General features: G+C 40.4%; 1 protein-coding gene across 6 annotated transcripts in view; it reads right to left on the bottom strand.

Moving 5' to 3' along the window:
* LOC128782875 (chromodomain-helicase-DNA-binding protein 1-like) overlaps nt 1–20,605 on the bottom strand; it is a 110,092-nt gene that overhangs the window by 7,951 nt on the left and 81,536 nt on the right. For 5 of the 6 annotated variants that reach the window (XM_053933375.1, XM_053933374.1, XM_053933371.1 and 2 more), the window contains 14 exons: nt 20,525–20,596; nt 15,864–16,013; nt 15,064–15,212; nt 14,691–14,787; nt 14,514–14,609; nt 10,491–10,667; nt 10,127–10,287; nt 8,469–8,510; nt 7,740–7,870; nt 7,163–7,301; nt 6,300–6,450; nt 3,264–3,386; nt 2,773–2,901; nt 143–397 (listed from right to left, as the gene is read on the bottom strand). In XM_053933375.1, coding sequence (XP_053789350.1) covers nt 143–397; nt 2,773–2,901; nt 3,264–3,386; nt 6,300–6,450; nt 7,163–7,301; nt 7,740–7,870; nt 8,469–8,510; nt 10,127–10,287; nt 10,491–10,667; nt 14,514–14,609; nt 14,691–14,787; nt 15,064–15,212; nt 15,864–16,013; nt 20,525–20,596 — 1,872 coding nt within the window. The remainder of the gene's footprint in view (nt 1–142; nt 398–2,772; nt 2,902–3,263; nt 3,387–6,299; nt 6,451–7,162; nt 7,302–7,739; nt 7,871–8,468; nt 8,511–10,126; nt 10,288–10,490; nt 10,668–14,513; nt 14,610–14,690; nt 14,788–15,063; nt 15,213–15,863; nt 16,014–20,524; nt 20,597–20,605) is intronic. The other variant, XM_053933376.1, reaches the window with a different exon arrangement.

The following is a 20,605-nucleotide window of genomic DNA, read 5'->3' on the forward strand; positions in this document are numbered from 1 at the left end:
CTTACAAGTGGCAAAAATAAAACTTCACATGATGCAAAAGATTTCAGTGAAATTACTGATCCAAAATATCTTTTCAACTCAAAATCATTCACAAAAACCTGGTGGCCTTTTCTAGTGCTATATAAGAAAAAAAGCTAGTTACCTTTTCTTCCTTTACTTCTTTTTCTTTCTGTGTGGATTCTTTTAGTTTGTTTTCTCTCTTTTCTTTAATATTTTTTAACTCTTTCTTATCCTCTTTTTCTTTTTTCTCTTTTTTTGAATGCCTCTTATTTTCTTTTTCTCTTGTCTCTCTTTTTTCCACAGCTTCCATCTTTATACCAATATCTGGCTCAGGCTTTTCTTCATTTTCTTCTGCTTTTATTTTTTTATGTGGACATTTCACTGAAACAATCTCATCCTGAAATACACAAGCATATATGTCACATCAAATGGAGTTTCTAACTATACAAGTTTTGCAACCATCAGATTAAAATGTACTTTTTTCTGTGTGTGATTTCTTTAGACTTAGGTTTAACACCTATCAAATGGAGCTGGATGCAGTTTCAAAACAAGATGAGGACTACTCACTCATTTCCTTAATGTGACACAAAACAAGTATTGATTGGGCAGGGGTAATGGCCTTGTGTGAGAGATAAAATCCATTTAACTTTTGTATTACCAAAGAAATCTGCTCCTGTAAAAAGTAGTTAAGCTGAAAGCTAAAAGCAATAAGGAAGTAGACCTCACAAGAATGAGCTGATTTTTCAGGACACGGTGATGATAAAAGACTTCTGTTCTGGTAATTTTGTTCCAGTAACTTTTGTGTGACCCTGAATTAAACAGTCACAGTCACAGGAGAAGGGAAGAGTTCCAACTTTTGATTTTTCAGAGACGTTTTGAAGAATCTAATGTTTTTTCAGATACCTTCAAAGTTACAAAATTAGGTGCAACATGGCCCCTAAACCTAATCTGTTGGGTTTTTTTTTTTCCTTCTCTCTAGTGGTTTCTGTTGTGTGATAAATAAATGAGCTAACAAAAACAGAGTCCTAAAGAAACACATCAGAAGTAATAAAAACATAACAAAGTTGAGTAGCCTATTAGAACAATATCTATTGAATAATAGTCAAACTTAACATCAGGAAGTCCGTGGGCCCTGATGGGATGCATCCACATGTGCTAAAGGAATTGGCAAACATCACTGCTAGGTTATTCGCAATCATCTTTGAAGAAGGACCCAGGGAACTACAGGCCACTCAGCTTCACCTCAATCCCTGGAAAAGTGATGGAGCACCTCACTCTGGAGGCCATGTCTATCCCCATGGATGATGAGAAGGTGATCAGGAGCAGTCAGCATGGATTCAACAAAGGGAAATCATGTTTGCCCAACCTGATTGCTTTCTACAATGGGATAACTGGCTGGATAGATGAGAGGAGTGGATATTGCCCACCTGGACTTCAGAAAGGCTTTCAACAGTCTTCCTGTGACATCCTCATATCATAGTGGACAGTGAGGCAGATTGAGAACATGGCTGAAAGGCAGGTCTCAGAGTGTTGTGATCAGTTGCAGTCTAGTTGGAGGCCTGTCACTAGTGGTGTCCTCTAAGATTCAATGCTGGGCTCAGTGTTGTTTAACTTGTTCATCAATGACTTAGATGAAGGGGTAGATGCCTCCTCAGCAAGTTCACTGATGATACAAAGCTCGGAGGAGTGGCTGATACCTCAGAGGGCTGCGCAGCCCTTCAGAAGGACCTCGACAGGCTGGAGAGATGGGCAGGGAGGAATCTTCTGAAATTCAACAAGGGCAAATGCAGGGTCCTGCATCTGGGTAAGAATAACCCCAGGTACTGGTACAGGCTGGGGGTGACCTGCTGGAAAGCAGCTCTGTGGAGAAGGACCTGGGGGACCTGGTGGACAACAAGCTGTCCATGAGCCAGCAGTGCCCATGTGGTCAAGAAGGCAAATGGTATCCTGGGGTGCATTAGGAAGAGCATTGCCAGCAGGTCAGGGGAGGTGATCCTGCCCCTCGATTCAGCCCTAGTGAGGTGCATCTGGAGTGCTGTGTCCAGTTCTGGGCTCATCAGTATGAGAGAAACATGGAACTCCTGAAGGGAATCCAGCAGAAGGCTACAAAGATTATTAGGGGACTGGAGCATTGCACTTAGGAAAAGAAAACTGAGGGAGCTGGGTCTCTTCAGCCTGGAGGGGAGAGATCTGAGAGGGGACTGTATCAGTATCCCCTTATCTGAAGGGAGGGTGTCAGAGGATGGAGCCAGGCTCTTCTCGGTGGTGCCAAGCAATAGGACAAGAGGCAATGGGCAGAAACTAGAACACAGGAAGTTCCACCTGAACATGAGGAAGAACTTTACTGTGCAGGTGACTGAGCACTGGAACAGATTATCCAGAGAGGGCGTGGAGTCTCCTTCTCTGGAGATATTCAAGAACTATCTGGACACAATCCCAAGTAACATACTCTAGGGAACCTGGCTTGAGCAGGGAGGTTGAACTAGATGACCTCCAGTGGTCCCTTCCAACTTGACCCATTCTGTGATAATGAAAGCCCTGACATACACAGAAGCATTCACTTGCATGTCTCAAAACACTGTTTATTTATGCTGTACTTTCTAGACAATCTTGATTTTTTTTCCTGAGCCTGAACAAAAGTTGCTACCTGAAGAATCATAATCAGTAGTAAAAATGGATTAGTCAGAAACATTAGTTTTATATTTAGATTTTAAAATAAAATTGCATTTCAAGAAGATAAAATGCTCAAGTCTTTATATGAATGATGTTTACCTCATTATACACATCATCATCCGATTTTTCTGAGGGTGGTGATGAGTCACTTTTTATTTCTTCTTTCATTTTTGCAGACTTTGTTGCTCTATTCTTCTTACTTCTTGCTTTCTTCCTCTTTGAATTGCCCTGAATGTAAATTAGCACCTTTATTATGTCAACTGACAAGTGTCTGTATCACAGTTGCAGAAAAATATTTTGGGTTTTATGTTAAATAAAGCATTCAATTTATTTATTGCCACTAATGACCACCACTTTTCTCAGGATTGGAGACCAAACCTAATGCAACAGTAAAGAATATTTACAAATAAGGGAGAAAAAAACAATATTAAACTTGCAATACATTCTTTGAGTTAGTCTCATATAATACAATTACCAATACAGAGAAAAATGACACAAAGAAGAGTGTAACTAAGAATAAAACAAGTATCTGCTGACATTCCCATAGATATATTATGCTATCTCACTACTGAATATTAAGCTTAACTTACTGCACCAGTAAGTCTTTGCACTTCTTTTCTTGCAAGGTCTTTATTCAGTAATTTAATGAGGTAATCTGCACGGGTCTGCAACTGCTTTGCCTGCGGTTTCTTATCTGGGTCATCAGGTAAAATCTGAGGAGAGCAATGGTAGCATCAACTATAAGTACACATTATCACATTAGGAAGCTGCTAGTGTGGAGCACTGGGAACAGAAAAAGTTGAATTTAAAAAATAAGTAAAAAACCAATCCACTCCAACTATACCTGACCAATATGCAGGCAGCCTCAAGGAATGGACAACTTAAACATTTTATTGTTCCTCAAACACACAACTAATGTAGTCTTGAAAATATTCTCACAAAATTTACAGTCAGCTCAAGAAATTAGCCTCAAATTTCTGTTTCCACTCTCATAGTTCATCTAAAAAATTCAGAGCTCCTGTACCACTGTCATCCACAGATCTCCTAGTTCTCTCGTGTGCTTTTGAACACATTAACTCATTACCACAGGATATGCAGAAGCCAAAAAAAAAAAAAAAAAAAAAAGAGTGGTTTCATAAAACAAGCAATTAATGGAATAATGGAAGGCAGGGGCAGGATATCATTAAACAGATTTATATACAACCCTGGCTCCTCAAATCCCAAAGCTACAGGTTGGCAGTACCATTGTGTTTGCTTCACTCCAGTATTTCCCTAAGTATTTCTCACTACTTCTAAGCAGCCACTGCACTACTAATCTGACAAATACAGCAATTCTTATGCTGCAAATGAAAGTCACTTTCAAGCAAAGAAAACAGTGACAGGGAAACCAAACCAAAATCCTCAAACCAACTTCCCTCCAAAAGATCAAGAATAAAATTACAGAATTCATAGAATTATTTAGGTTGGAAAAGACCTCTGAGCTCATTGAGTCTAACCTTTGACCAATCATCACCTTGTCAACTAGACCATGGCAATAAGTGCCACATCCAGTCGTTTCTTGAATACATCTGGGGATGGTGACTCCAACACCTCCCTGGGCAGTCCATTCAAATGTTTAACAACCCTTTCCATGAAGAAATTTCTCCTGATGTCCAACTATAATCTCCCCTGGCACAGCTTGAGGCCACGTCCTCTTGTTCTGTCACGAGTTGCCTGGGAAAAGAGGCCGACCCTCACCATGTTACAACCTCCTTTCAGGTAGTTGTAGAGAGTGGTAAGGTCTGCCCTGAGCCTCTTTTTCTCCAGGTTAAACAACCCCAGTTCCCTCAGCTGCTCCTCATATGACTTACTCTTTAGACCCTTCAGCAGCTCTATTGCCCTTCTCTGGACTCGCTCCAGCACTTCAATGTCTGTCTTGAAGTAAGTGGTGTCACTATAAGTGGCCCAAAACTGAACACAGGATTCGAGGTATGGCCTCACCAGTGCCAAGTACAGGGGGACAATTACTGCTCTGATTCTGCTTCCCACACTGTTTCTGACACAAGCCAGGATGTCATTGGCCTTCTTGGCCACCTGGGCACACACTGGCTGACATTCAGCCAGTTGTCAACCAACAACCCCAGGACCTTTTCTGCCAAACGGCTTTCCAGCCACTCTTCCCCAAGCCTGTAGCACTGCAGGGGGTTGTTGTGATCAAAGTGCAGGACCCAGCACTTGGCCTTGTTGAACTGAATACCATTGGTCTTGGCCCATTGATCCAGCTTGTTCAAATCCCTCTGCAGAGCCTTCCTACCCTCCAGCAGATTAACACTTCCACCCAACTTAGTGTCATCTGCAAACTTACTGAGGGTGCCCTCAATCCCCTCATCCAGATCATCCATAAAGATATTAAACAGGACTGGACCCAATACTGATCCTTGGGCATGGCCATCCAGCCAGTTCTTAACCCATCAAGGACTGCACCTGTCCAAGCTATGGACTGACAGCTTTTCCAGGAGAATGCTGTGGGAGACAGTATCAAAGACTTTGCTAAGTCCAAGCAGACACAACCACAGCCTTTTCCTCATCCACTAGGCAGTTCGCCTTGTCATAAAAGCAGATCAGGTAGGTTAGGCAGGACCTACATTTCCTAAACCCATGGAGGCTGGGACTGATTCTTTGGTTGTCCAGTATGTGCCATGTGATCACACTCAAGATTATCTGCTCCATAACCTTGCTGGATACCGAGGTCAGGCTGACAGGCCTGTACTTCCCCGGATGGTCCTTCCAGCCTTTCTTGTAGATGGGCATCACATTGGTCAACCTCCAGTCATCTGGAACCTCCCCAGTTAGCCAGAACTGATGACAAATGATGAAGAGCATCTTACTGAGCTCTTCTGCCAGATCCCTCAGTACCCTTGGATGAATCCCATCTGGCCCCATAGACTTGTGATTGTCTAAGTGGCTCAGCAGCTCACTAACTACCTCCTCCTGGATTACAGGGGGGCTATTCTGCTCCTTATCCTTGTCTATCAGCTCAGGGGGTCAGCTGTTCTGAGGATAACTGGTCTTACTGTAAGACTGAGGCAAAGAAGGCATAAAGTACCTTTGCCTTTTCCTCATCCTTGGTGACAATGTTTTCCCCTGCATCCAATAAGGAATGGAGATTCTCCCTGGCCCTCCTTTTGTTGTTAATGTATTTGTAAAACCATTTTTTATTATCTTTCACAGCAGTGGCCAGGTTGAATTCTAGCTGAGCTTTCGCCTTTCTAATTTTCTCTCTACATGACACCTAACAACATCCTTGTACTCTTCCTGATTTGCCTGCTTCTTTTTTCAAAAGTCTGGAATTAATTCAAATTAACACAACTAGAGCATTTAAACTAGGGAAGCAAAAGATGGAAGAGAGAATTCAAGTGATAGAGACACAAAGAAATCCAGAAACATAGCAGACTCTAAGAAGGTATACTTCAACTGAATAAACAAAATCTTAAAATCTAATAATTTACCAAAAGGATACAAAGTACAACTGACCTAACTTCTGGGCAATTTCAGTTATCATAAAATAAACTCTTTCAGTAACTGTTCTTATTAACATTATTACCTAAACAAAAAAACTCCTTGATGAAATTTTGCAGATGACATACCTTCTGTGTCAAACTGAGATCAGGATCCATTTTTATCATTTCCCAGCTGCCATAGCCATATTCGTAGATACCTATTAACAGATTGGAATCATCTTCCTTACCCCAATCTATATCAAAATGAGCTGCCTTAGTGTGGCATGGGATGACATATCTAGTAGAAATAAATTAGAAATATAAATAAGCAAACTTCTCAAACTTAGTAAGGGATAGAAGAACATGGCACATATCACTGAGATCCTGGTATATTTAGTAAGTAATCCACATAACTATCAGGCTTTCTTACAATTTCTATAAAGTATTTATTCAAATCAGTACTAAAACATGTTTTAAAGGAGATCAAGATTAAGATATAAAAAACAGTCATCTATCTGTGGCCATGGACTAAGTCAGAACTGGCTACCCATGAAGATAAGCTTAGAATATTACTCACGTGTAACTGCTAACTGAATAAGCAGATAGTCTAGGGACTATGATACACAACGTAGTAAGCTAAAAAGTTCATAGGTCTAAACAACTACTAACAATTACCATCTGCTCCATTTTGACAAATATTGCATTTTCTCAGGTAGAGGGGACACAAAGCAGTTCTTCAACAAGTCTGATTTCTAGCCTGGAATAATTAAGAATAACTGAACCCAGTCCCCAATGAATACAGTTCAGAAGCCAAAGCAAATACTGGCTTTCTAAGGAGAGGGAAGAAAGAATAAAGAAAGAATGTGGAGCAGATTTCTGCTGCCAGTTCTTAGAGGTAATGGAGTGGCATGGATGTCCCAGTGTATTCAGTCTGGATTGCTTAAATATATTCATAAAAGCCTTGAATAACTTTCTACATTATGGGTTCCTTTAGGAAGAAAAAAAAATACCTTTTCCTTTCTTCTGGATCTGCAGGAATGGATTTGTGCAATGGTGCCAACTCTTCTTCATGAGAAATAACTAACTTTGCATTCACCTGCACTCCTGATATTCGGAATGTTGGGCCTTTAACTTTCCCAAATCTACCTCCTTAAAATAAAGGAACAAATTATTAAAATATTTAGCTTTTATGTGTATCTTATAGACAAACATAGAGAAAAAAAGAAAGTCTGATGCTATAGTAGCAGACATTCAATTATAGGAAATGAATTTTTCTTAAACAAATGCTTTAATTAAACTCCAGAACCTCAAGGTCTTCTAGTTAATAGTAGCAGATTAATTTTAAATTTCACGGTAAAGCAAAACCATATTACATTCTACTATGACAACTCACTCAGGGAAAGGGGGAAGAAAAACAAAACCAAAAAGTCTTCTTACTGAAATCCTTTTTTCTAAATCACCTAGCATGCTAACATTTTGTTAATGTTTTCCCCTAACACAATTGTTTTGTTATAATCAGAGTGCAAGAATTGTTCATATCTCTTTGACACTTTTTATTCCTCTCCCCCACCCCCAAACACACTTTACCTGCTCTTTCTTGGCCAAAGGAATTGTCCTTTAAAGCCTTAATGCATCCATTATGTACAAGTTCTCCCAGACGTCTAAGGTCTAGCTCAGATTTATCAACTAGCTCAGCATCTCTAGCTATAGCATCTAACCTGGAAGAAAACAAATATGCTTTTACAGTTCTAAAACTTTAGTATTATGAATGACTCCTTTCAATTTTGAAACTAGAAAAGTGATCCTGTAAGTTATCATTCATCCACACTTGCTGCATAAAATTTTAATGCATGCAGTTAAAAGCAGCTAAAGAAAAGAATACAGAAAATATAAAAAAGGGTATTTCACATAAAGGACTATGCAACAGGAAATATAAAGGATCCTATTGATGCAGTTTTGAGTTACATTTCAACACATTCTTTTAAATAGAAAAGGAACTATTATTAAGTCTATGGTTTTATTCACTTATCAAACAAAAAAACTGGAATGACTCACTAATGCAGAATTAACAGAATAGTAGGTTAAGTATAAAGAAAAAGCAAGCAGTCTTGCAAAATGTAAAGATTTGTCAAACTGGCTGTCTACATACATACCATATATGATGAAAGGAAAAAAACAATTTAAATTCATGTCACAGTACAATCAAAAGATTAGGCACACTATTTCCTCTTTAACCTAAGGTTTCTTGGTGTACTGTTTAATTTTAATGGAAACAAGGTACCAAATTGCTATACAAATATAAGCAAATTAGTTTACCTTTCAAGTGGGCCACCAAATTTCTTGTAACTCTTTATAAACCTAATAACAGAAAATAATTTTGCAGTTAAAAAATGTATGCTTAACTACATTGGTTTTGAAAATGTATGTGTAAAGTCTTAGTACAAGGCTATGTGGACAATGAAAAGAAAATAAGACCTAGAGAGACTAGGACGGCTTACTAAATGAAGACAACCCACATTTAAAACTAGAGTTCTATTTGTTTTAATAAATTATATAAATAAAACAACAGAAGATACAATTTCTTTCAAAAGTTACTTTGCTAATTAGTTTCACATGACAAAGAATTCAGCAATGTGATGTGTCTAATCATAAAAATCAAATGTGGATTTATAGTAAATTGAGAATTCAGATATTATGTTAGGTGTCTTATAATAAAGAGAAGCTAGCTGCAATTTTAAGGTGATTTTAAGACTTAGGAAAACATAACATGAAAGATAAAGGAATTCAAGCACAAGAATACCCCTGACAAAAGCAGCAAACCATTATATATTAGATAAAATCAAAAGGAAACAAGGCTCTTAAAGGTTATTTATATACTCAAAAATATTTTATAAACTGTACAGTATTTTAGAGAAAAATGAATACTTAAATTACAGAAGCAAAGTAGCATTTTACAAACCAAAGTAAAGCAAAACAATTTCTACTCCTTGTCCCAAAGAAGTATTTTTAGCATCAAATATTGTGGGACCAGTTGCACAGATTCACTTATGTACTGGGTTTTGCTGAGATAAAGCTAATTTTGTTCAGCGCACCATATCTGCTAATATGTTTTGGATTTGTGACCAAAGCATTGTTGATAACATGCTAATGTTTCAGCTCTTGCTTAATAGTGTTTTCACAGCATCAAGGCCTTTACTGCTTCTCATATGACCACCAGTGAGTAGGCTGGGGGTGCACAAGAAGTTGAGAGGGGACACAGCTGGGACAGCTGACCCCAACTGACCAAAGGGTTATTCCAGATCATATGGTGTCATGCTCAGCAATAAAAACTGTGTAGAAAGAGGGAGAGGGGATGTTTGGTGTTATGGTATCTGTCTTCCCAAATAACTGGTACACATGGTGAAGCCCTGCTTTCCAGGAAATGAGTAAATACTTGTTAGTGGGAAGTGATAAATTAATTCCTTGTTTTGCTTTTCTTGTGCGTGTGGCTTTTGCTTTCCCCATTAAACTGTCTTTATCTCAACCTACAAGTTTTCTCATTTTTACCCTTCTGATTCTCTCCCCAGTCCCTCTGGAGGAGACTGAGCAAGTAGCTGTGTGGTGCTTAGCTGCCTACTGAGGTTAAACCACAACAACGTATCAAAATAATTTTTTTTGTTTAGTTTTAAAATGCATCATATAACATTAACACAAATACAATGGCAAGAAATTAAAAAAAAAACAAAACTCGCTGAACCTTTTTGTAGAACATTTTTTGAACTCAAGTTATTCCTCACCAAAATAGGTTCAAATTCTGCACATAACAGTTCCTTACATCAGCACCCCAAACTACTCAAGAGTAAAGCCTTAAATGCCTAGAATAAAAAATTTAAACTAAATAAATGCAAAATAGACTAGTTTCCATATTTTCAAACTCTAAAATAACAAAAAAAAAGTTTTTTCCCTTTAAACATGCATGTCCCCCCACATCTTACCGCCTAATCTCTGCATCACTAAATCCTTTAATATTTTCTCGAGGAATAGTTCGCGGTCTTCCACGTTTTTTTGGTCGTTTTCTTTCTGAGACTGAGTCACTATCAGATCCAGAATATCTTCTCCTCCTACTGTGTTTCCCTTCACTTCCATTAAAGCTGATCTGGAATTTCAGATTAAGTAGTTCAAAGCTACATGACTAAACATTTTATTAATGTTATCTAGCCTGTCAAAAATGAGGGGGGTGTGTGTGGGTGCCACACATGAAAACCACCCAACCCAAAAGTACAAGCCAAAACAACTGCAATAGAAAACCCAAATAATAATAACAACAAAATCAGTTAGTCAGTCAAAACCCAGAGATACCTGTTTTGCACAGTTTCTCATCCTTGGCAGCATATATATTTCTTCAAGCTCTTTTTGTCTTTCTTCCTCTTCTATTCGTCGCCGCTGGACTTCTGGAATGATTTCTTCCCAGTTTCTTAAATTTTGTTCTGGTTCCAACTCAATGTCATCTTCATCCATATTTGAAAAGTTAGCCACCTTAGATATTGGAAGATAAGTATTTTCACCAAATCAATACATCCTTTACTTATACAAAGAGCCAGTAATTAATATATTAGGAAAACTTAGTTCAGAATGACACATTTTATTTATTTGTATATACACAAAATGTACACATATAAAATGCTTCATGAAGGACTGTCTCTAATGAAAATATTTTCAGAAATGAAACACACACACACTGCATACAACATGGCTGAATATAAAGATAAGAATATTTTTCTTCTTTTACAAGTTGAGAACTATAAAACCACGATAAAATGCATACCCGATAGCTGTGATTGTTGTTTAAATTCCTTCAAAACAGAGAGCAAGTCTAACTATATGTCAGAGTTAATATGAAAGTATAATAAGGTAGAACTAACTAAACATTAATAAACTGTAGAAATCACAGTATATTGCAAATGAATGATGAACATAAAATTTATTTACTACTCTACTGATCTAAAGAAGTCCAGCCCTGATTTAAACAAAACCAAACAAAACCACACCAAACCTAAACAACAAAAAGACCCACAAAAACAAAGAAAAAATGCCCCAACCAACAAAAATACCTCACCATCCACAATTTGACTCACTTAATACTTTAAGTATTATCCAGTTAAGCATATCTGGCATTTATGTCTATATGAGGGCTGAAAGAAGTTTTTAAAAGTCATCAGCTAAGAAATCCAAATTTCATTCTTTGTTTTCAGAAGTAATACAGGTGCTTAACAGCATAAAGCATTAAATTAAAAACAGATATCCCCAGTATGATAACAATTCAATCAAGGACTAATGTATTTGTAAATATCTTTCTCATTTTGTTAGCAAAATATATAATGTATTTTACATGCTTGCACTGGAAGTAATTACCCTGTTGTATTGGTTTTGCACAGCCTGGGTTTTTTCTGGGGGGAGGGGGCCACAGAGGTGGCTTCTGTGAGAAGCTGCTGGAAGCTTCCACCATGTCCAGCAGAGCCAATCCCTGATGGCTCTGAAGATGGACATGCTGTTGGCCAAAGCTGGGCAAATTAGAGAGGTTGGTAACGCTTCTGTGATAACATATTTAAGAAGAAAATCAAAACAAAGGGCACACAGTTTTTCCGTCTAGTCAGAGAAGAGGAGGAGGTGAGGGAAAACAACATGGCAACACCAAAGTCAGTGGAGAAGGAGGGGGAGGAGGTGCTCCAGGCGCCAAAGCCAAGATCCCTCTGCAGGCCATGGTGAAGACCATGGTGAAGCAGGTTGTTTCCCTGCAGCCCATGGGTCCATGGGGGATGCAGAGATCCACCTGCAGCCCATGGGGGAGGTGCCCATGCTGGAGTGGGTGGATGCCTGGAGGAGGCTGTCATCCAGTGGAAGACCCGGTGGAGAGAGAGGGCCCTTGCTTCCAGGCTGGAGCAGCCTGTCCTTGGAGGACTGCACCCTGTGGAAGAGTGACCCACGTCGTGGCCGTTTTGGGAGGACTGTCTGCCCGTGGGGGGAATTCACATTGCAGCAAGTGTGGTAGGACTGCTGCTCGTAAGAGTGGACCCATGCCAGAGAAGTTCACGGAGAATTGTCTCCCATGGGAGGGACCCCATGGTCTCACGGGGAAGGACTCCTCTCCCGGAGTAGTGGAAGAAAATTTCGGGTGATGAACTGACCAAACCCCCCATGCCCTGTCTCCCTGCACTGTCAATGGGAAGGAGGGAGGGGATGAGGGGAAAAAGGTGTTTTAAGGGCTTATTTTACTTCTCATTATCCTCCTCTGATTCTGTTAGTAATAATTCACTTTGCAACCTTAAGTTGAGCCTGTTTTGCCCTTGAAGTGTTTTCTCCTGGTCCTTATCTCAACTCATGAACCCTTCGTTAATTTTTTTTGCTCTCCTCTACCTAGCTGTGGCAGGGAAGGGTGAGCGAGCAACTCTCGCGGGCGCCTGGCATTGGGCCAGTGTCAAACCATGACACCTGTATATGTTAGACATTGCATGCCAAAGAGCTAACTTAGTGTTTCACACATTTCACAGAATCACAGAATATGCTAAGTTAGAAGGGACCCACAGGGACCAAAGTCCAACTCCTGGCTCTGCACAGGACACCCACAAGAGTCACACCATGTGCCTGAGAGCATTGTCCAAACACTTGAACTCAGACAGGCTTGGTGCTGTGACCACTTCCCTGGGGAGCCTGTTCCAGTGCCCAACCACCCCCTGGGCGAAGAACCTTTTTCTTATACCCAACCTAAACTTCCTCTGACTTAGCTCCATGCTGTTTCCTCAAGTCCTGTCACTGGTCACCAGGGAGAAGAGATCAGTGCCTGCCCCTCCATGTCCCTTCGTGAGGATGTTCGTGAAGACTGCAATGGGGTCTCCCCTCAGTCTCCTCTTCTCCAGACTGAACAAGCCAAGTGACCTCAGCTGCTCCTCATAAGGCTTCCCCTCAAGGCCTTTCATCATCCTTGTGGCCCTCCTTTGGATGCTCTCTAATAGCTTAATGTCTTTGTTATATTGTGGCACCCAAAATTGCACACAATACTCAAGGTGAGGCCGCAGCAGTGCAGAACAGAGTGGGAAAATCACCTCCCTTGCCAGGCTGGCAATGCTGGGCCTGATTCCCCCCAGGACACAGTTGGCCCTCCTGGCTGCCAGGGCACTGCTGACTCATATTCAACTTGCTGTCAACCAGGACACCCAGTCCCTTTCCATGGCACTGCTTTCCAGCCTCTCATTCCTCAGTCTGCCCATACATCCAGGGTTGCTCCATCCCAAGTGCAGAATCTGGCACTTGCCCTTGTTAAACTTCATATGGCTGGTGATTGCCCATTTCTTTAATTTCTTGAGGTCTCTCTGCAGGGCCTTGCGGCGTGGGTTTTCGCTCTCCCCGGCTGCACGCGGCTCTTGGGAGCCCGACTGTGGCGTAGCTTCCACGTGCTGCCGGGGTTTGCTGCCACGGGTTCCCGGACACGGCTCCGTGTCTCGGGCGCGTGGGCTGGCCAGCCTCTGTTACCGTGCGCTAGGGACCCGGCAAAGAGGTAAGGAATTTGTCCATTTACTCCGTGCTTGGCAGGAACGGTTTATTGGTCACACATGGCGCGGTTCGATGGAAAGACGCGACTGCTCCCGGCACTCGCATGGGAGAAAATGGCGCCTGACTGCCGGTGGGATAGGGTTTTATGGAGGGGCGGGGCGAGAGGATCCACGGCCTGCTGGCCAATAGGGGCAGCTGCCGTGGCGGTGATGCCAGCAACAGCGACCAACCAGAGAACACCGCAGGGGCGGGCACCGAGCCTTGGGCTGAGCGGGATCGTGTGGCTCGGGGTGGCCAGCATGGGGTTTCCCGGGGCCGGACGGCAGGGTGGTTACAGGAGCGGCACAGGGGTAAGAGCCATCAGCAGGGGGCCAGAAACCGCGGGGGGGGGGGAACAACGCGGGGGAAACGCGGGATTACAGAACTTGACTTATTTTAACATAAATTAAAAACCCTAATCTAAACCCAAAGTCCGGGATGCAACAGGGCCTCTCTGCCTTTGAGGGGGGCAACATCTCCTCCCAATTTTGTATCATCTGCAAATTTACTTCGTATCCCTTCAAGTCCTGTATTCAAGTCATTTATGAAGATGTTGAAAGAGCACAGGGCCTAAGATGGAGCCCTGTGGAACCCCAATAGTGACAGGTTGCCAGTCTGATGTCACCCCATTCACTATAACCCTTTTTGCCCAACACATGAGCCAGTTGCTCACCCATCACATGATGTATGAATGATGTAAGAATGAAGGAAAGATAAATAGGTAAAGAAGAACAAAAAAATAGCATTAATAAAGGAAAGTATAATTAAGGAAAGAGGGAGGGAACAGAGCAATACCTTGAACTGTGAAAGCAACTCATCTCCTACAGTCAGTGGACCTGGTTCATTTTCTCGAGTTTCAGCCCTCTTCAGGATTTCATCTATATCCATTTCCTGAAACAGAAGTTTCTCTTTACAACAAAACAATTCATATGTTTCTCTGTCGACCAAGTGTAGATGCACTGTTCCATTTACCTGAGGCTCCTCTTCTTCCCCTTCAGGTTCTTTAAAAAGTTCCTCAGCACCAAACTTCAAAATTGCTGATAACTCTTCCTTATTAAAAGGTGTTGAGCTGAAATACAGAAAGTTTCACATAAACACTTTATCTTAGTGAACGGTTCCAATTTACTATAACCATGACTCAAATTTCCTTTTGTCCTAAATAAAAACTAGTTTTAATATGCAAAAAAATAAATGACATGGACAATATACTTTGCAGTCTTTACTTACATAACTCCTTACCACATATTTTTTGCCTTTTATTAACCAAGTGAAATGACTTGCATTTTTACTCAAATAGTCAGGTATACTTAAGCATAAGGTAATATGAAAGAATAAACAAATATACCTGGAGGGAGTAGAGCCTGTATGTAGTACAGTTTTCCCTGTAGTGTCCATTCTCTGAATTACTAAGTGATCTAACACCATCTTTTTCTTGGCTCTTTCAAGAATGTCTTCCTCTACTGATGCTTTTGTGACTAGCCGATAAATATTAACCTATGTATATTACAAAAAAGGTTTTATTTGCCTGCTCACAAGTTACCCATGAAAAAATACACAGATGAAGTTAACAAAAAACCCTTGAGCAACAACAGGGAGAAATATTAGCCATTATTACAAATCTAAATCTTATTGAATTAGTATTGCATATATGAAACCAGTCAATCATGTTACACAGTCTCTATAGAAATTATATTTAAAAAACATTCTTAGACCTCTCCTCTAAGTTTCTATGATTAAGCACAAGCATGGCCACAAGGAAATGTGTTATGTCTGATTACTACTTGAAGTATTCTGCAAGAAAGAAACCCAAAGAGAACTACAAAGTATTAAACAAAGCAAAATGGACGTGCCTGAAATACAGCAGTTACTTTCTAGAATGATACAATGCCAATGAACATGGAACAAGTCCGCAACTCTTCTCCTACCCATCTATATACTACAGCTGCTGTGCTATCTCTCTGTATAGGGAGATTTAAAAAAAATATTTAAAAGGCAAATCATTAATATTAACATTTTTAGATATTTTTAGCAAGTATTAGTTATTCTCAAAATACATAAGGACTGTGATGGGCCAGACAGACAGCTTATGGCTAACATAATGAATTCCTCCTTCAGGTTTGGTACTTAAAAGACAAGCGCATGTACCTGTTTCTTCTGTCCAATCCTATGAGCTCTAGCCTGTGCCTGCAGATCATTCTGTGGATTCCAATCAGAATCAAATATAACTACAGTGTCAGCAGATGCTAAGTTTATACCTAATCCTCCAGCTCTGGTAGACAGCAAAAAGCAGAAGTCCTGAAATTATAAAAGAAGAAATAGCTTTATATATATTAGCTATAATATTCCTTTAAAGAACCAATATGACACTTCTTTATATGCTCTGTGGAGCAGACTATGAACTCATATATTTCTTTATCATAAACATTTGTTAGACTTGTAATACAAGAAGTTGTTTGTCATGTCTAGAGCCAGTGGCTTTCTATTTGAATAGAATAGACTAAACTATTTTGGTTGGAAGAGACTGACAAGGATGATCCAGTCCAACTGCCTGATCACTTCAGGGCTGACCAAAAGTTAAAGCATGTTAATAAGGGCCTTGTCCAAATGCCTCTTGAACACTGACAGGCCTGGGGCATGGACCACCTCTCTAGGAAGCCTGTTCCAGTGTCTGACCACCCTCTCAGTAAAGAAATGTTTCCTACTGTCAACTCTGAACTTCCCCTGCCCCAGCTTTGAACCATTCCCATGTGTCCTGTCACTGGATCTTAGGGAGAAGAGCTCAGCATCTCCCTCTCCACTTCCCCTCCCCAGGAAGCTGTAGAGAGCCATGAGGTCACCCTTCAGCTTCCTTTTCTCCAAACTAGACAAACCCAGTCTCCTCAGCTGCTCCTCACAGGACATTCCTTCCAGCCCTTTCACCAGCTTGGTTGCCCTTCTCTGGATACATTCAAGGACTTTCACATCCTTCTTAAGTTGTGGGGCCCACAACTGCACACAGTACTCAAGGTGAGGCCACATCAGCACTGAATACAGCAGGATCATCACCTCTTTTGACCAACTGGTTCTACTGTGTTTGATGCCCCCCAGGATGAGGTTTGCTCTCTTGGCTGCCAGGGCTCACTGCTGACTTATACTGAGCCTGCTGCTGACCAGCATCCCCAGATCCCTTTCTGCAGGGCTGCTTTCCACACAACTCCTCTCCCAATCTATACTTGTGCCCAGCATGACTCTATCCCAGGTACAGGATCTGGTACTTGGACTTGCTAAATTTCATGGCACTGATGGTTGCCCAGTGCTCCAACCTATCTAGATCCCTCTGCAAGGCCTATTGTCCCTCAAGAGAGCCAACAGCCCCTCTTAGTTTGGTATCATCAGCAAACTTGCTAATGGTGCATTCATCTCCTGCATCCAGATCATTGATAAAAATATTGAACAGGACTGACTGGCTTTGGAATTGAACCCTGAGGGATACCACTAGTGAATAGTCACCAGGCAGATGTAGCTCCATTCACTACAAACCTTTGAGCTCTGCCCTTCCATCAGTTCTTCACCCAGCACATCATGAACCTGCTCATCCCACAGTTGGACAATTGTCCAGAAGGACGCTGTGAGGGACAGTATCAATGGCCTTCATCTTCAACAAGTATCAGTCCACTGTTTTCTTTAGACCAGCTAGTATTTTTTATAGGCAGTTAAGCACCATGCAGCCACACAATCACTTCTTGCTCACACCCCCAGTGGGACAGGGAAGAAGAAAGGAAGACTGAAAGCAGGGAAACTTGGGGGTCAAGATAAAAATTGTTTAATAAGCAAAGGAGAAGCGGAAAAAGAGAGAAAGAAAACAGAACAAGTGATGCAAATGTAATCTCTTGCCACCTTCCCATAGGCAGGACTGATGCCCAGCCAATTCCCAAGCAAAAGATAGCTAATCTCCCTAAATCCCTTCCTCTACTTTTTTTTTATTGCTGAGCATGATGTTATAAGGCATGGAATCTCTCTAGTTAGTTCAGGCCATATGCCTGGTTATGTCCCCTCCCAACCTCTTGTGAACCACCCAATCTATTCACTGGAAGAGCAGAGTGAGAAACAGAGAAGGCCTTGATACTATGTAAACAATGTTCAGCAACAGCTTAACACACTGGTGTGTTATTAGCATTGTTTTCATCACAAATCTAAAACAGCACCATATGAGCTGCTATGAAGACAACTCCAGTCCAGTCAGACCTTGTATAAGTATAAAGCAAACTGATATCAACTTCTCTTGCAAACAGGTATCGGCTTCTCCACAGTTTAAAGGAAGCAGCACTCTAGAAGATGAACAAAAGCCACTCGGGGAGAAAAAAAACAAGCGAAACACTGCCAAAAAATACACCACCACCCCTTATTGTTAAAGCCTCATGTGTGCCCAAGTTCATCTGTGTTTTTGTAAAGAAAACAAAGGTATTCTGCTGGGGTCAATGCTCTTCAACATATTCATAAAGAATAAGATGTGTAATAAGGTGACAAAGTTTGCAGATGATATGGAGTTATTCAGGGTCAACTACAAGGGACTACAGAATGATCTTATGAGAAAGGCAATAAAAACCATATTAAACTAAAGATAAATAGGAAATAAATTTGAGTTTTAAGTACAAAGCTAATAGAAACCATTACTGCTAAGGAATGAGTCCTTGGAGTTGTAAATATTTCCATGAATACTTTAACTCAGTATTAGCAAAAAAAAAAAAAAGAAAAAAAGGCATGAATTTTATTATTAGGAAAGAAATAAAGAATAAAACAGGTAACAATTTTATTGCTGCACAACTCCAGTTTGTCTTCATTCTTGAATACCATGTGAAATTTGGATCCCCCTTCATCTTAAAAACTGTACAGTACAACTATAAAGATTCCAGAAAGAGGCAAATATGTCTGTACTAGAAATTTAAAACAGAACTAACTTCTGTCCCAGGTTGACTGTATGATGCTTTTATCCCCAATCATCTGTTCTGTTTATGCTGAATAATAAGTTTTGCACCTTTAAGACTTGTTCCAGGAGTGAAGGGAGGGAGAAGAAGTGCGGAGTTTGTTTTCAGAAACTGCACTCACTCCTCCACATTCCTTCTCCTGGACTGTGTTGTCTGTGGACAGACAGACAGCGAGACAGAGCTCTCCTTTGCTTTTTAGTTAGTTTTAGCTAGCTGAGGCAAAGAAGTTCCCTGGACTGTGGCTTTTCCTTTTCTTTGTACCTGCTCAAACCTGCTCTGGACTGAACACCAAGAAGAGCACCAGCAGCTCGCACCTGTGGGCCAGCGGGCCGGGCCTGGGCCGCAGCATTTCCAGCGCCGGAGGGACTGATAAGAGACTGAGTGAGCTGAGCTGCAGCCCGGGGTGGGGGGGGATTTTTCTGAGTTTGTCCCTCTTTTGGAGTGGAAGAAGTTTCATTGTTTAATATTGTTTAGGTTTTCTTGTTTAATAAACAGATTTTTCCACTTTTCTCCAAGGAAGTATTTTTCCTCAAACCGGTTGGGGGGAGGGGCCAATTGAATCTGCCTTCTAGAGGAACCTCTTTGGGGATTCTCTCCCAAATTTGCCCTGAACCAGGACATGGATTTAAAAAATAACTGAAGTTTATGTTATGAAGTCCTTCCTCCTCAACTATAACAGAAACATAAGTTCAGCAGCAACTGACAAATGCTATGCTTCTATTACTGAAAAACCCTGTCAATATAGGACAAAAGGCCTAAGATTATCAAAGGTATGGAATGACTTCCATAATAGGAAACCTAAATAAACCAGGAATCTTAAGTGGTACACAAACAATGGTTAGAAATAAGTTCTTCAGTTTCTTCCACGGCAAGAATATAAGAGGCAATAAATGAAGATAACAGAAGCCAGATTTAAAGCTATTCAGGATACTTTTTTCTTTATGCAAGGATATATGTGACATTCACATTCTCTGGACAGAGAGACATAATTCTGTCTCTCAGGAGAAGCACAGAGAGAAGAAGAGAAAACAATCTTTATCTCTGCTCCTTTGTTTTCCCCATGTAGAATGTGGTCTGGAGATTGTTTACCTGAAGTGATTGCTTGATTGAATTCTGGTGAAGGTTGTTTGGGTTCAATGACCAATCGTATCCAGCTGTGTCTCGGACTCTCAGCAGAGAGTCAGGAGTTAGATAGGTAAGTAAGAAGTATGTAGAATAGTATAGTATCTCTTTTAATAGTATATTAATGTAATATAGTATAGTTTTAATAAAGCTATCCTTCAGCCTTCTGATCTGGAGCCAGACATCATCATTTCTTCCCACATCCGGGGTTCGCCACAGTTTTTACTATAGATATACACAACTTAATTCTGCCCATTGCTTAAGTAGGTATTTGATGTCAAAAACTTGTGTTAAAGTTCAGTGCTCCAATAAAAATTGAAGGATTAAGTCCTACACAACAAATTAAATTCTTCTGCTTCTAAACAGCACTTAAAATTACTTTGCTAAAGAGCACTGACAAAAATCTAAAAATATAACTATGTAATTATATTAGTTATAAACACCATTTTCATAAATTCTGTCTTTCCTATTGAACCTCCTCTTAGCTTTTTAAAGTTTTTTTTGGTTGTTTGGTTGGTTGAATTTGTGGATTTTTTTTTTTTTTTTGTTGCATGGGTTGTAAACCTTATAGTCTCTGCAAAAGTAATAAAATGTCAACCTAATACATCCCTCACTTTATTCTATCTTCAGTTTTTGTGCAACATTTGTTATATTTCCTAGAAGAAAAAAAAATAAAGTTGAGTAGATTACAAAAACAACCACCACCTACTTATACCATACCTCTGAGCCTTCTGCATTAAAATGATCCAAAGCTTGTTTCCTCAATTCCCCTTTTATTGATCCATCAAGTCTCTAAAGAGA

Source organism: Vidua chalybeata (assembly GCF_026979565.1).
Source record: "Vidua chalybeata isolate OUT-0048 chromosome W unlocalized genomic scaffold, bVidCha1 merged haplotype SUPER_W_unloc_2, whole genome shotgun sequence".
NCBI lineage: Eukaryota > Metazoa > Chordata > Aves > Passeriformes > Viduidae > Vidua > Vidua chalybeata.